The 14,608-nt window shown below is 39.8% G+C and overlaps 2 protein-coding genes across 3 annotated transcripts in view; one reads left to right on the forward strand and one right to left on the reverse strand.

Moving 5' to 3' along the window:
- Positions 1-699: 699 nt before the first annotated feature.
- Positions 700-10,754, reverse strand: LOC118404040 (FAS-associated factor 2-like). 2 transcript variants are annotated; one of them, XM_035802984.1, is made up of 14 exons: positions 10,598-10,754; positions 9,013-9,081; positions 8,435-8,553; positions 7,834-7,864; positions 7,507-7,591; positions 7,172-7,201; positions 6,754-6,854; positions 5,372-5,457; positions 4,825-4,916; positions 3,991-4,168; positions 3,222-3,303; positions 2,740-2,829; positions 1,822-1,965; positions 700-1,417 (listed from the first exon to the last, which is right to left on the reverse strand). In XM_035802984.1, the coding sequence occupies exons 1-14, from the start codon at positions 10,664-10,666 to the stop codon at positions 1,238-1,240; spliced, it is 1,356 nt and encodes a 451-aa protein (XP_035658877.1). In that variant the 5' UTR covers positions 10,667-10,754; the 3' UTR covers positions 700-1,237. The 2 variants fall into 2 exon arrangements, with proteins under 2 accessions (XP_035658877.1, XP_035658876.1); XM_035802983.1 differs by having other exon boundaries at positions 6,754-6,866.
- Positions 10,755-12,217: 1,463 nt separating this feature from the next.
- LOC118404036 (heterochromatin protein 1-binding protein 3-like) overlaps positions 12,218-14,608 on the forward strand; it is an 18,464-nt gene continuing 16,073 nt past the window's right edge. Inside the window, exons 1-3 of the mRNA XM_035802972.1 lie at positions 12,218-12,467; positions 12,928-13,124; positions 13,925-14,105. Of these exons, the coding sequence (XP_035658865.1) occupies positions 12,232-12,467; positions 12,928-13,124; positions 13,925-14,105 (614 nt within the window). The 5' untranslated portion in view covers positions 12,218-12,231. The remainder of the gene's footprint in view (positions 12,468-12,927; positions 13,125-13,924; positions 14,106-14,608) is intronic.

Here is a 14,608-nt window from a genome sequence, read left to right on the forward strand (position 1 = left end):
TGATTAATACATATGTGCTGGTATAATAATAAAAGAAATAATTGGCAGACTGAGTGTGACTGTTACCATGAGAGTGGAGGCTATGAAGAGTTGGTTCCATAGAATTAAATAAAAAATATTGAGCTCCTATTGGACAAATGTTCATACATTGTAACTGAGCTCCTATTGGACAGAATTTCATATTGATTGAGAATCCCAAGCTCCTATTGGACAGAATTTCGTAGTGATTAATTATCATGGGCTCCTATTGGTGACTTGGAAAGGATATGGTTCTCTTCAGTTAGAGGTGAAAGGGCAAAAGCTGTCAGGTACATTGTAGGTGGCCAAAATAGTCTGACAGTTAGAGATTACATAAGACAGGCTAGCTTGCGAATGTACTGTGACACATTTTGATTAATATGGTCAAACAAATTAAAAACAATATTAAGAACAAAACAAAATTCTCCTGAAATTATCCGATTTCAACGAACAAACAAGAACGACAACAAAACTGTAGTTAGACGATGAAATAGAAGACACAAGGCTGGCCCCAGGGTTGTAGACAGCACCCGTCCTTCCGTCCTTTGACAGAATTTTGCAGCTGGGGACGGAAAAAAACTTGCCCATTCCGTCCTCTGTGACAGACAAAAATCGATATGTAAAGGTATAAAAAAAGCTGTCTCCCTTGTGTAATTTTTCACCAAAACAAATGCCATTGAACAACCAGCCATACTTACACCTAAAAATGCTGGAAATAGTTTTAGCGGGCCTAGATTTCAAAATTTTAGCGCTTTAGGCGCTCGATAGGATTCAAAATCGAGGGGACAGAAAATGTTTCAGGCTGGCTACAACCCTGGCTGGCCCTAAAGGCTTATGATCGCATGTCCAGGTCAGGGAAAGTTTGGAAGATACAACGTGAATGAAAGCAAGGTATTTGCTTCCTTTTTTTGTTTCATTCTCCATGTGCTATATAGAAAAGCATGTTCATACACAGTATGTTTTAAGTGATTCTCTTTTGTTCTGTTTTCATTTTCAGTCTGAATGAACTTTTTTTTGGAATATGGGTAAGGTTTAAAAAATAAAAAGAAGTGCAAAGCTCTTAGATTTTTCTTCTCAATTTTTTCCAACATAGGAAATGTAAGAAACATCTTAAATATATGTACCTATACTTGAGTGATTGAAACAAATAGTGTACAACTGAATATTTTTTTTCCATTCATCGGATCTCTCTGTGTGCTTTCTACACGATATACTCACCCTAGTCGCCTATATCTTGTACAAATAAAACCTCTGATTTGCCTAGCCCTGCTTCTTTTATCGTTATGACTTGTGGGGCCTCCTCGGTGCCCTGGCAAGGCAACACTCTCCGCGGGAAGTTTGCAACGATCTGAAACTCGTCTGGGGCGTCTTTGTGACAGAATGCAAAGTGATATACATCCTGAAAAAGATGATAATATCAAGACCATCAGATACATAAAACTGCCTTAAACACCTACATGTAAGTAGTTAGAGCCCTCTGGCAAAACATACAGAGACTGAAATAAAGGCTTAAGGATAATACAATTCAAAGCATCAACAAAGCAGATGTACTTGTAGTTGTACATAATATGTATATCATAATTGCATGGTAGATAAAATATGGAAAATCACAGAACCACAGCATCACACATTTAAACACATATGATTACTACAACCAAGAAAGACAAGTTTGAATTCATTGTAAGCTGTATGTTGTTTGTCACTAGTCAGCTACAGGGGAGGCAAAACACCAATAAACACTCGACCACGCACACACACACAAACACTCACACACAGACACACACACACAGACAGAAGTCTCACCTCTAGAGAGTGAGACATGAGGAATCGCCGCTCCAGTCGGGTCCCGTTAGGCAGCTTGAGGATGATCTTGGTGGCTTCTGGGTCGTCGTCTTCCGGCTCGTCTGGAATGGTGGAGGCCTTCTCTATCCGCAGTCGCGCCAACTCCTGGAGAAGGAAGATGGAAATGGCAATTGGTTAGAGCTGTGTACCTTAAGAAATTTTAGGTACAGGTACAAGTACAGGTACACTGGTTTAGGTACAGGTCCGGACCTTTACCTGTACCTCAACAAGTTTGATCAATTATCTGTAAGTTACAAATGTAATCAACTGTCTTTTTTAGTGATTAATTGTCATCTTTGTATGATGATTTTGATACAATGTATTTGAACCTCAAAAACAAAGTTTTCTAAATTTTGAACTGCACTACATGTATATCACAATTGTCATCTTTGATTTGGAATTCACTTATCTTCAGTCTCAAAAAGTGGTGTTCAGAAGTGATTTAGTTTGTTTAGGTACAGGTATAGGTACACAGATGTTAAGGTCGGGACCTGTACCTTCCTAAACATGTTTTTAGGTACAGTACAGGTATTTAGGTACACAGCCCTACAATCGGTCATTCTCAATGTAATAGTGGATACTTTTAGCTTTTTACCATTGAAGATCTAGTAGCTCTAATCCTTGGATAAAGGGGGTGCATGGAGTTCTGAAGTGGGAGAGTGTACATGTAACAGAAGTGGAGATACAAGAAAAAGAAGAAATAGCGGTGCATTGCAAGTAGAAGTAACCTCAAGAGCTGCATTACATGTACATGTAATGTAATCAATATCGTTCACTCACACACACACACACACATACACACACACACAATTACACACATTCAGACATACACAAACACACACAACAGATACAAAAAAAACTTTAAAGTCTATTTCCTACCTCTTTCCTTCTCTGCACTGCCTCTTCCTTGTCTCTTTCCTCCTGTTCCTCCCTTTCCTTTCTTTCTCTCTCTTCTTGTTTCTTTCTCTCCTGCATAGCAATGGGGAAACATTTCAATGAAAAAACATCTACCACAATCTAAGAAACTATAATATATGTGGTCTCCTTTGTTTGGTATTGACCATGGTAAAATCCTAATTGATTTCAGCCCTACAGCTTTGGCTATGGCTAAACAGTCCTGTACGAGAATTATAGTCTCTGCCACATCTGTAAACTGACTCAGGTCTGTAGCGAAGATTTGCTTTTCTTCTATCCGCAGTGCACATCAGTCTGGCTTCTCCTGATTTTAGCTTCCTTGACAGTGTGCATCTCCAGCTGGATCTGTCATTTGCAAGTGCTCTGTGTAAATATCAAGACCCTTTAGTTTCCTTTTGCAAATTGTTGAGGAACCTATAAGTAAAATAAGACAATTGTAAACATACCTTTTCCTGATCTGCCCGTAAGGACTCCAGATAAGCCATGTCTTGCTGTGCTCTTAGAGTCTGGGTGAAGTTTCTCTCTTCCCTACAACAGAAATAGGAATTAATGCTAGACCAAGTACATCTAACTGGAAAAAAAAGACGAAAAACAAACAGATCATAGTCTCAGTGTCCATATCCAGTGGCGGGCTGCCTCATTGGCCTCTCTTAGGTCACTGTCTGAGCATGTGGGGCCAAGTTTACAGTGTGCATGATCTACTTCTAATGGTGGTTGCAATGGACAAAAGTAACTGATCTGAAATTATACATGCACCACACCAATTTTGGTGCACAAACTTCTAAATGTAAATGCATGTGATATTTTTTGAGACCCGATTTATTAAGAATCTAAAGCTGAAAATCATTGGCCTACCTGTCAGCCATAACCTTGGCCAGTGCTGGCTCATTCTTTTCCATGACATGCATTAGCAAGTTTGGTCTGGAATTACTAAGTGACTGTCTTGCACCACACCAATTTTACAAGCACAAACTTCTACATGTAAATACATCGGTATTTCGCACCATTATAAGAATCTAAAGCTGAAAGACATTGCCTTACCTATCAGCCCTAACCTGGGCCAGTGCCGGCTCATCTCCATGACATGCATTAGCAAGTTTGGTCTGGAATTACTTGCACCACCTCTAATTTTACACACGCAAACTTCTATATGTACATGCATGTGGTAAATCTTGCCCTTAGAAGAATCTAAAGCTCAGATAGACTTTTCCTTACCTGTCAGCCCTAACCTGGGCCAGTGCCGGCTCGTTTTCCTCCATGACGTGCATTAGCCTGGCTATCAGTTCATCTGCAGGCACCACACCCTCTAGTCTGGCAACCACAGTCATCTTGTGTTCTCTGAGGCAGATGAGGCTGACAAAGGGAAAGCTTCTGGGTCGAAGGGCTTGGGACACTGTAAGGAATAAGAGTAGGTTAGATACATGTACATGTACCTATGTAAGAAATTACAGTTCATCTGCAGTCACCACACCCTCTAGTCTGGCAACCACAGTCATCTTGTGTTCTCTTAGGCAGATCAGGCTGACAAAAGGGAAGCTTCTGAGCCATATAGTGCTTGGGACACTGTAGGGAAGAAAGGTCCAAAAGTGGGAGATATGATTATCCTAAACAGTCTTGCCCATAAAATCGGTGTCATCAATGCTCTTTAAAGGAGAAAAATTTCAGAAGCAGGTTGCTTCTTGGCTGCAGGCCTTTGGACACTGTGGGAGACAAGGGTCAAACATGATAAATGAAGGAAGAAATAATGGCATGGGAACTACAGTCACAAGTCATGAATTGAACTTGGCCGACTTGTCGGAGAGCTCCAAATGGGCTTTTGAAATACAATGTAAATAGCTATTATGTCCTGAGGTATACATACTAACAAATAATGTAAAATGTAAATTCTAAAAGGCAATGTTCAAGGACCTGTACAGACACAAGCCTATACATGTACAATGCTTTCTACTGTACAGTAACAGTTGTTGCAGGCATACCTGAGTCTACTACATGTAATGATATGTGATTCATGTATGAAGTATGAAGTGCACTTGGGTACAATTTCCTTACCTCTGTACCCCTCAGGAAACTCTACAGAGCATGCCCAGAAGAGGGACCTAGCACCGAGGAAGTCTATCACTTCTGGGGCACACAGAGAAGTTCTGAAACATAAGAAATAAAACTTATTAGATAATACATGTAATATCAAGACTGTTCCTCACCAAAACATTCTAAAGGGACTTGTGGACAGTAGGTCAATATGGACAGGTTTCTTCATTATGGAGCAACCTAATCTTATCCAAAGAAAGAGTTGAGACTTAACCAAATATTTTCTTTCGGTTTCTTTATTATGTTTGTGTCAATAGCAAAAACTACTACACCGCAAGGGACTTCCAAAAAGTGGCCACATTAGCTACGTTGTTGACATACCATTACAAGTACATGTAGACCAGAGGTGGTCTGCTGTACAGGTTTGACTGAGTGTATTTGTTTTGTTGAGAGATGAACTGTTATAACCCTTTTATAAATGATCCTTTTACATAATTATTATGATAGACTCTACAGTTTTGCAGTTATATTATAATGTTGACCCTTGACATGGCCTTTGAACTCTGACCTGGAGAATTCAGCTGATTGGTCGTCATTCTCCCCATGTAGGAACACCACCAGGAAACGGATCTCCTTCTTAGCATCATTCAGGGCCTGCAAATGTGAAAATGTTCATAAACATCATTACAGCAAAAAAACAAAGAAAAAGTGTAAGTCCCACTGTTGTGTGTCACTGCCATGTGCATTGTACTTAGGCCACACCAATTTAATTTCTTGGTTCACGGATTCGCTCACTCCTAAAAAAAAAAAAAATTACCACTCAGCAAATTTTCACCATTAATGAAACCATTCACCAGCTTTCTGGTGTAGCAAATTGGCCTTTATATTATAAGCTCCTTAAAGTGTGGATACAGGTGCTGTTACTGTATAATAGTGTTTTTGTACTTTTTTCAAGCTGAAAACTTTTTTCTTTATGTTTTGGATTAGCCGTTACCTTTACCCCAACCATTTTACAATTTTTATTTCTATTTTTATTTCGCCCTCTCGCTCCATATTTTTTATAAAAAAATCCGTGAACCAAGAAATTAAATTGGTGTGGTCTTAGGGGTGGGTATCGGTACAGAAAATTCAGGTCCAAAGTCCGGTTCAGGTCAAGAGCATCGGCCCAGACCTGACTGTCTGTAAAAACATGCGTCCGCAACTCCGAATAGTAGCAGCCGCATTAGACACACCGTTATCTTTGACATGTGTCTATGAGAACTGAAAATTTTGGGTTGGACTCAAAGTCTCCAGAAACCAAATGTGTAACTAAATTTAAGCTGTTCACATCAAGTCTTTAACCAAACAAAACTTGTCTACATCCAAGCATGTTACAAGTAAGCTTGTAAAATTAACTCTTTCATACTCACTCTTTCTAAGCTTAGGATGCTATAACAATAAACAAGAACCCATCAGGATTTTCCTCATAGCTACCTGGCTGTATCTGTATCTATATAGCCGGTATAACCACCCTTTGGCGTAACACATAAGCTTCTGTATCTGTATCTATATAGCCGGTATAACCACCCTTTGGCGTAACACATAAGCTTCTGTATCTGTATCTATATAGCCGGTATAACCACCCTTCGGCGTAACACACCAGCTTCGCAGGCACGCAGTGCGGCAGCAGCTGGTTATATTACACTGAACAACCTGTCACACCTAACTTTTGCACATCTATCTGCAAGCGTTCTTTAAAACTATCCAGAGATGATGCCCCTACAGTGCTTGGTGATAACAAATTCCACTCTACGATAGTTCTGGGAAAATACAACTTTTTTAACACGTCAATCCTAGGTTGGTAACTCTTGTACCTGAAGTCATGGCTGTTTCTTGTTCTTTTTTGAGCTGGTATTAGATACTTATCAGTCGGTACGTCCACCAGTTTATTGGTCCTTTTGTACATCATACCTGGCTGTAGGATCCCCGGTAGAAGACAGGGTGGTTCTCCCCATACAGGCTCTGGAACTTGGCAATGAAGGACTCCACATCGCCGAGCGGGTCTCTAACAACTGAGTACAACACTATCATTAGGAATTTAATTTCTATTAATTTTATAAGCTATAAAAATTACTTAAAGACTTTATGAAAGAAAAGCAGAAAAGATAACCATCAGTGTCAATTGGAGTAAAATCTATGAACTGCATTTTGTAAACTGTCATACATTTCAGACATCATTCGTCAAAGCTTTATCTTGATATTGAGTTCATTAGCTGGATGTCTTACATTCATCAACCTAAAGCCTATACCTACTTACCTATACTATAGTCTATAGCTATTAAAAAAAGGTCAGTTTGTAAAGTAAGAAGATGAAATAGTTGTAACTTACTTCTTCTTGGATCAGGAATAAATAGTCTATCTGCAAAGACAAATATTGACAGCTAGTGAGACATTGCAACACAGCCCTGTTGGACTTAACCAAAGTTTTGACTACCCAATTCCAGTCTTTGTCAAGCAATGAACATTCCACTGCTTCTATGACATATTTTCGTTATGTTGGTTGAACAGTAAAAAAAAAATCACTAGTATTCAAGTCCCATTTTTGCATTGGAAAGAAAAGCTCAATTTTGCTTTAAAATAAGAACATTATTTTGTGATTTCTCTTTCCAATAACAAGAAACATGGTACATGTGATGATGCAGTGACAACACCTTGTATACTTACATGCCCACATAAAGATGTCCCGTATGGTTGTGTACGTGAAACGGAAGGGTAACATCAACAGGAAGTAGCCCCACGCCAGCCAGCCCTGTACAGGGTAACAATAGATGTGTGTAACAACTGTTTAAGTTCATGACAAAATGGAGAGTTCACAGTGGTTTTAAGTTTGCGGTAGCACCATACACTGTAGTCTCATACTTAGTTTAAGTTAGCAAAAACCGTGAACATAAAACCACCAGAAAAATTTCTGCATTTACAGTAAACAACATGAATTGTCATTTAAATCTTGTACTGAAAAGTCTGAAGCTAGCAGTAGAGGGGGCTTCTTACCTGAGGCCTTCGCCGTGCAACTGTGTACACCCTGGAGAGAGACAAAACAACATGAGTAACTTCATCCAGTGTTTCCAATCTTAACCTAGTCAGGGCCTGAAATACCTGCATATGCAGGTTAGTGCAGGTAAAATTGGAGCTGTGCAGGTATTTCTGGTGTCTACCTGCACCTAACCTGCACTGGTCCATGTACTGGGTTTTGTACATAAATGTCATATGATGTAGGTGTATGTGGATTGTTGATAGCTGCATTGACTGTTACCACCTATAAAAGTATACAGAAGAAAACATAGCAATGGTTCCTGAACAATTTTAGTATGAATTGATCCATACTTCATAAATTCAGAGTGGTACAGGTAAAATTTGTCTGGTGCAGGTAATTTTCAGTGTTACCTGCACCAGTGCAGGTATGTAGAAAAAAGTATTATATTTCGAGCCCTGCTATTCATAAGTGAACATGTACCCATGATCTCTACCCTAGGCTAGTAGAATCATCTGAGCCAAAGATTCGATAGAATATAACGTTTTAAAAAGTAGCAACAACTAAAGATCCATAAAGACCAAATTGTTGTTGACTTTAAGATCCAAGAAGACTGGAAACCTTTGATATGTTGGGCTCATGTTCATCATAGGCATCCTGGGGGGTGCTGGTCTGGCTACAGGCTGCTCGAACACCGGCGGCTGGCCTTCGTTCTCATTAAACGTATCATGTACCGCCGCCTGAAACACAAGAATGATCGTACACTCTCTTATTCAGAGGCGGTTAAAATCCCTCCCACATGGCTGTTCAGGACAGGGTGATAATTTTCCATATTCACACAGGTTTCCGTCGATTAAATAGAACGCACTCCAAGCACTCCAATGCAAGCGAATGGAGCTCTTCTGTTTGAATTTTTCTCTGAATGAAGAATAAAGTTGTTGGCCCAGGTTGAAACAGCGTGACAAATTTCATCCTTTTTATTGTAATTTGGCAATTGAATCAATGTTTTCTGACCTGGGTAAGACATAAATAAAATAACATGGTGTATTCCTGTATCACCCCCGGTCCCACGGGCTCCCTCCCGTAGCATGTGGTTGGTCTTGTACTACTTTGGTGATACAGAATACACCTTGTTGAGTTATATATGTACAGAGTGCACAACTGTTTACTAGCTTAAAAGGGAAAGAAGATAAAATCACCTCCATGTTCCATCCATGTCTGTCCAGCACCTGTCTGCACTTCTCTAGGTCGTTGATCCCTGTCAGGTCCTGTAGGGACAACAAGGGGCAAAACAAGGGTGAAGCTTTGAACTGGACATCTGATTCTGTGTGTATCTGAATAAGTCAGTAACTGTTCTTAAAATTTCAGCACTGGCAAACCAGCTTATGATTCTTGTTTAGGGGGACGTCTTTCATAGAAGTATACAAACAGTAGGCTGTAATGTTCCATGTGAGGAGGATTTGCAGCCAGTCTTAAAGCCACTTAAGACTAATTTGCATGTGCCATTGCCTGCAGGTATTACTATTAGCTGTACCAGCTGGTATTGCATACATATTGAATAATGTTTAGGCAATTCAAGGGGTGTGCCCTGCCATATTTGTATATAAATTTGTAAGTCAAGCCAAATTTGAAAGTGAACACACTGTTAAGCATAGAGTTCTGAGCAAAGCACCTAGTCACAGTCCTATAAATTACAATTTATCCCTAGCTAACTAAGGGTTATATCATAACTCCAGACATAGTCGCTGTCGCTGTGGCTACAAAGCCCCTAGCCCTTCGTGAGGCATAACAATAACTAAAGGTGTGGGAATTTAACCCAAGCAAGGCCAGTAGTGATGATTGTAACAAGCCTTGTATCCAGACGTACGTATCATAGCTCCCAATAGCCTGGAATCCAATCTTGTTAGCTTTGTTCCGCTCCCGAGGGTCGCTGCTTGTGGGCGAGTAGCGGCCTTCGGGAGCGGAACAAAGCTAACAAGACTGGATTCCAGGCTAAGCTTCCAAGTCTTTTCTGTCCTTTCCGCAATTATACACACACACTTGGGAGCTATAAAACGGCTGGAATCCGCTGGATACCAGGCTAGATTGCACCAAACATTTTGTATGAAAATCAAACAACAAAAGGGAATTGAAGTGCTATATACATATTGGCATGCTAAGACCTGAAATGAGCCCTACAGCTGGACAGAGCTGTTGCTAGAAAATTTGATTGTCATAACGTTACATGTAATAATTTGATTATGTTACTTGCTAATAATTACATCATTTTAAAAACATGTATGTATGACTTAAGGGTTAGGAACTGTAAACACCGGAATTTTATCATTACCTATAATTGTCATTTTCTCAATTGCATAATACGACTTCGCTATTACAACTGGTGACGTGTATTATGCATTGATAAACATGTATATGCAAAATCACATTGTTTACAACAATGCCTTTTGTTCTAGTATCATTCAGTGCTATTCAAATCATCCAGTCGACTCCAGAAAACATCTAAGGCTTCATATGAGATGGTAGAGACAATACATTACATAATGCAATTGTCGTTTTCTTTGGGGTTTTTTTAAGGCATCGTTAATTTTGCGACAATTTATCGCCCACTCACAGCCATACTTCCTCTTTCATAATTTTTGGTCAGAAGGCTGACATCGCCCAAGAAATATCCAAATATTTCGCCATTTTTCTGTCAGTTTTTCTCCGTTTTTGAATGCTTCATAACTACTAGTATGTGCAGAATGTTCTAATCTATGTTTAGAGCACAGAAAATCTGAATTTCACCTGAAATTGGAGCAGTTTTTCCGTCTGCGCTGAGGTCAACTCGACTTGTGAATCCCGATGGTCCGCCATGTTGGACAATTTTCGTCCGGAACTACACGGAAATCAACGAAAATTGCCGACAGCTGGCACGGAAGCTAGCGAACTACTCCGGAGAAGAACGAATATGCAGCAAATCACAATTTTTGGAATAGTCGACTTTATAGGGGTTTCTTTAATTCAACATAATACTAAATGTATATTTTTGGATGTAAAAAACACCATCTTGATTTATAAATTTATGAATTAAAAGTATTATCTACTGAGTTTAATTCATATATTTATGTAAATAAATGTATGAATACTAAGTTGTTTGTTAAAATTATCCAATCTTTCCATTTTGACCCTTTATATTATTTTCGACTTGTCTGTTTAGGGTTAAAGGTGAACTGTAGCGTCGGAGGTGTACCTCCCACTCCGATAACACGAGGTTTGTTTGTTATTTTCCTTCCCTGCACGTCCCTGCGTCTTCAAAAAACATTTCTCCTGACGCGAAAGGTTTGTAGGAACACGTAAGAACTCTTTTCTGTGCATTGTTTTCTGCCTTTACAATGAAAAATGCTATTTATTATGACGGATTCGAATTCATTTATTATGCCACACACCGCATGATAAACAACTTGTGACAAAAACAGGTCGCAGGCTTCTGTATTTTTCCTTGAACTTGTAGTTTTCTTTTTGATGATAATCTTACAGTACTTGAAAGGTTTTGGTGTTGTTCTTCATTGAAAGAAATGTGCAAATTGGAATTGTTTGAAGTGAATCTCAGGTCAGATTTGTGTTGTGTCCTGTGTCCCAGACTGGAAGCAATTTGCATAAGAATTTGGGACGCACGGTCCTGTCAATCACAAATCACGGCGTAAACAATGATTATTTCCGGTTATTGTTTCAGGGGATTATTTTTATCTGTACGCAGTGTATGATTGATGCTAATATTAATTACAATCTTGAATTATTAATGCACAATTAAAACCGTTTCTTGGAAATTGAATCAATCAAATAACTAGTATAGATTTCTTATATCTTATCATTATCATCAATGACAATGACACAAGCCCTTGACCCCAGTAAGAAAGTGAAGTGCATGACTTGAATGTTTGTGTAATTATTTTATTTTTGATTCCCATGGTGTCCAGAATGCAGCAATATGTAAATCGTACACATCAAAACTGACGCTATGTTTACCTCCATTAAAAGTTGAGGTATTGTTTTTTGTTTGTAATATTTGTTTGTTTGTTTGTTTGTTTGTTAGCATGTGGGAGAGAGGTCAAGAGGAGGCAAAGGTCAAGGACATTTTAGGTCACCGTCTTGGCAGTTTTCCTTGATACTGCAGCAGAGCTTCCGCTTTTTGTATCTTTTGTCCTGGATATGCTATTGTCTTAATCTTTTGTTGCAGATACTAGTAGTCTAGGAGAGGGGTGGGTGAGCCTCAGAGGGGTCCCTAGCTTCATGTTCTGGAACTGCAGGGGCATTCATGTCTGTCAGCTGGACACAAAACCAAATGGGAACGATGATGACATATTTACCATTTCAGATTGTCTCCTTTTTGTTTATTTATCTGTTTGTGTGTTCGTTTGCAGCCCGAATACTCCGTAACCATGCCAACCAAGAAGAGCTCCTCCGTGAGAATGGAGGAGGTCCTGGAAGAGGCCATTAACACGACGGGGGGGCCCAAGGGCGCATCGACCATCGCCATAAAGAAGTACATCGCGGCCCACTACCCGCACCTGGACATCGAGAACAGGACCTACCTGCTGAAACAGGCTGTGAAGAGGGGCGTGTCTAAAGGCCAGCTCAAGCAGATGTCAGGGACTGGCTTCACAGGATTCTACAAGTACGGAACTGAAATGTCTTGTCACACATTCACTCCCATAGATCTGTATTTACTTCAGGTGTACTTGAGTCTAGATGTCAACATTTGTATGTATGATTGTAATTTTGTATGTATATTGGGTGCAGTACTATCAATGAACATTGGACTTGGATTTGGAATGTCAGAATATTATTTGTTAGAAATATAGCTTTTTGTAACTATATTCAAATCAGCATGATTACTATTATCAAAAGTGCTGTGATCTCCTTCAAGTTGATGAAATAATTAATTTGTTGCAAAATCTCGTCATTGTAACAAATATATTTTGTATGTTATTTCTGGAGAAGGAATGTCATGATTTCCACAGGGCTAGATTCAAACGTTGTCAAGTCAGTGGGAGCTTTCTCATATTACTTGCTTCAGCCTTCAAGGTTTCTCTTCTCAATCTATGTTTGATACAATCTGTCTATGTCTTCTGTAGGCTGGTTGGTGGGAAAAAGGAACCCAGCCTGACCAAACGACAGAAGGACGCTGCCAAGACGGCAGCTAAGAAGGTCGTCAGCAAGCACAGGGCTGTCGTCAAGAAGGTCTCGAAGCCGCCGCCCGCCTTCTACCGGGATCCGGACGAGAAACCGACAACTATTGATCTGTTGGAGGAGGCCATCGCGATGGTTGGGGGTGAGTTTTCTTCTTTTCTTTTTAAACACATTGTTTCACATCACATGATGGTGAGAGAATATAAGACAAAAGGCAGAGAGACTTGGCTAAGGAACATGGAAGTTCGATTCCTGATATTTCTGGTACACATTATGTCCTTGGGAAAGGCACTTTGCACAGATTTTGTCACTCCACCCAGGTGTAAAAATGAGTACCTGATCGGTCAGGAAGGTAAAAGGCTTACAAGAAGGTTGGGCTCTGCCTACCAATCATCATCATCCGGGCGTGCTGGTTGCTGCCTACCAATACTGTGCCCTAGACACAGTCAGACTAACAACCCACTTCCCCTACACTTTTTACACCCTCAAGAATGGACTATGCAGGGTTCTACTTCTAGCTAGTGCATTTTAGCGTAGTGGGCCACTACGCTAAAATTTGTGACCCCTACGCTAAAATAAGGGCAACTACGCTAATTTTTAACTAGTGTAGTGGTGCTTTGCTGTCATTTGCTTGTTCAACAATGACTAATAAATGTCTGAACAATGAAAAATGATGATATGCCACTCAAAACTGACCCCAAAATCCTAACTTTTAACTCTACATCTTCAAATCTCACTGTGGAAGGACCAAGACCCCCACCCCCCTTCCACACCAATATCCTGATTAGTCGCTTTGCTACAATGCCATTCCCACTACGCTAAGATAAAATCCTGGCTAGAACCCTGCTATGACTACATTACCTTCCTCTAGTAATATGTTTGTCTGTGTCTGTGTAGGAGTCAAAGTCTGCCATCTCTAATCACCTTGTTTGTCATCTACAGGTCCAAAAGGAGCCTCAGCCCAGGCAATCAAAAAGTACCTGGCAGAGAACTACCCAGACACCAAGAAACACCTCGTTAAACAGGCACTGGTACGGGCGCAGAAGAAAGACCTGGTCAAGCAGCTGTCGGGCACCGGTGCATCGGGCACCTTCAAGTGGATAGGCCCCAAACGAAAGCCAAAGTAATTGATATTTACATGTATTTGCTATCATCTTAACTTGTGCTCAACATTGATGTTTTTTTATCCCTTCGTGCAACAATATTACATACTATAATGTCCAATAAGATGCTAACAAAAGTATTTTCTGTGTGAAAGTTATTCAAATGCTTTGTGAACTATAAAAATTCATAACTAGAAAGGCCGACATTTGCTTAAGAGCAAATACAGCATATTTCAGCCATACCCCTTCCCACGCAACATTGGACTGTTCCAAATCACCCCTGCGCAAAAATGGAACATCCTCTTAACAGTACATTATCCCCCAAAGTGGACTGGTATTGTGAATTGACTCCAGGTAAAAACAGAGCTTGCTTCTATTTTTCAGAAAATGACAATAATCACACCTTCCATTCAGAAAATTTTCATCATGACTGAAAATTGTTGAATGACTTCATGTAATGTCATTAACAATTTTCAGTACGATAACTAGGTGTAAGTTTAAAAAAGTATAAGCTCCTGTGAAT

Source organism: Branchiostoma floridae, chromosome 17 (genome assembly GCF_000003815.2).
Source record: "Branchiostoma floridae strain S238N-H82 chromosome 17, Bfl_VNyyK, whole genome shotgun sequence".
NCBI classification, from domain to species: domain Eukaryota; kingdom Metazoa; phylum Chordata; class Leptocardii; order Amphioxiformes; family Branchiostomatidae; genus Branchiostoma; species Branchiostoma floridae.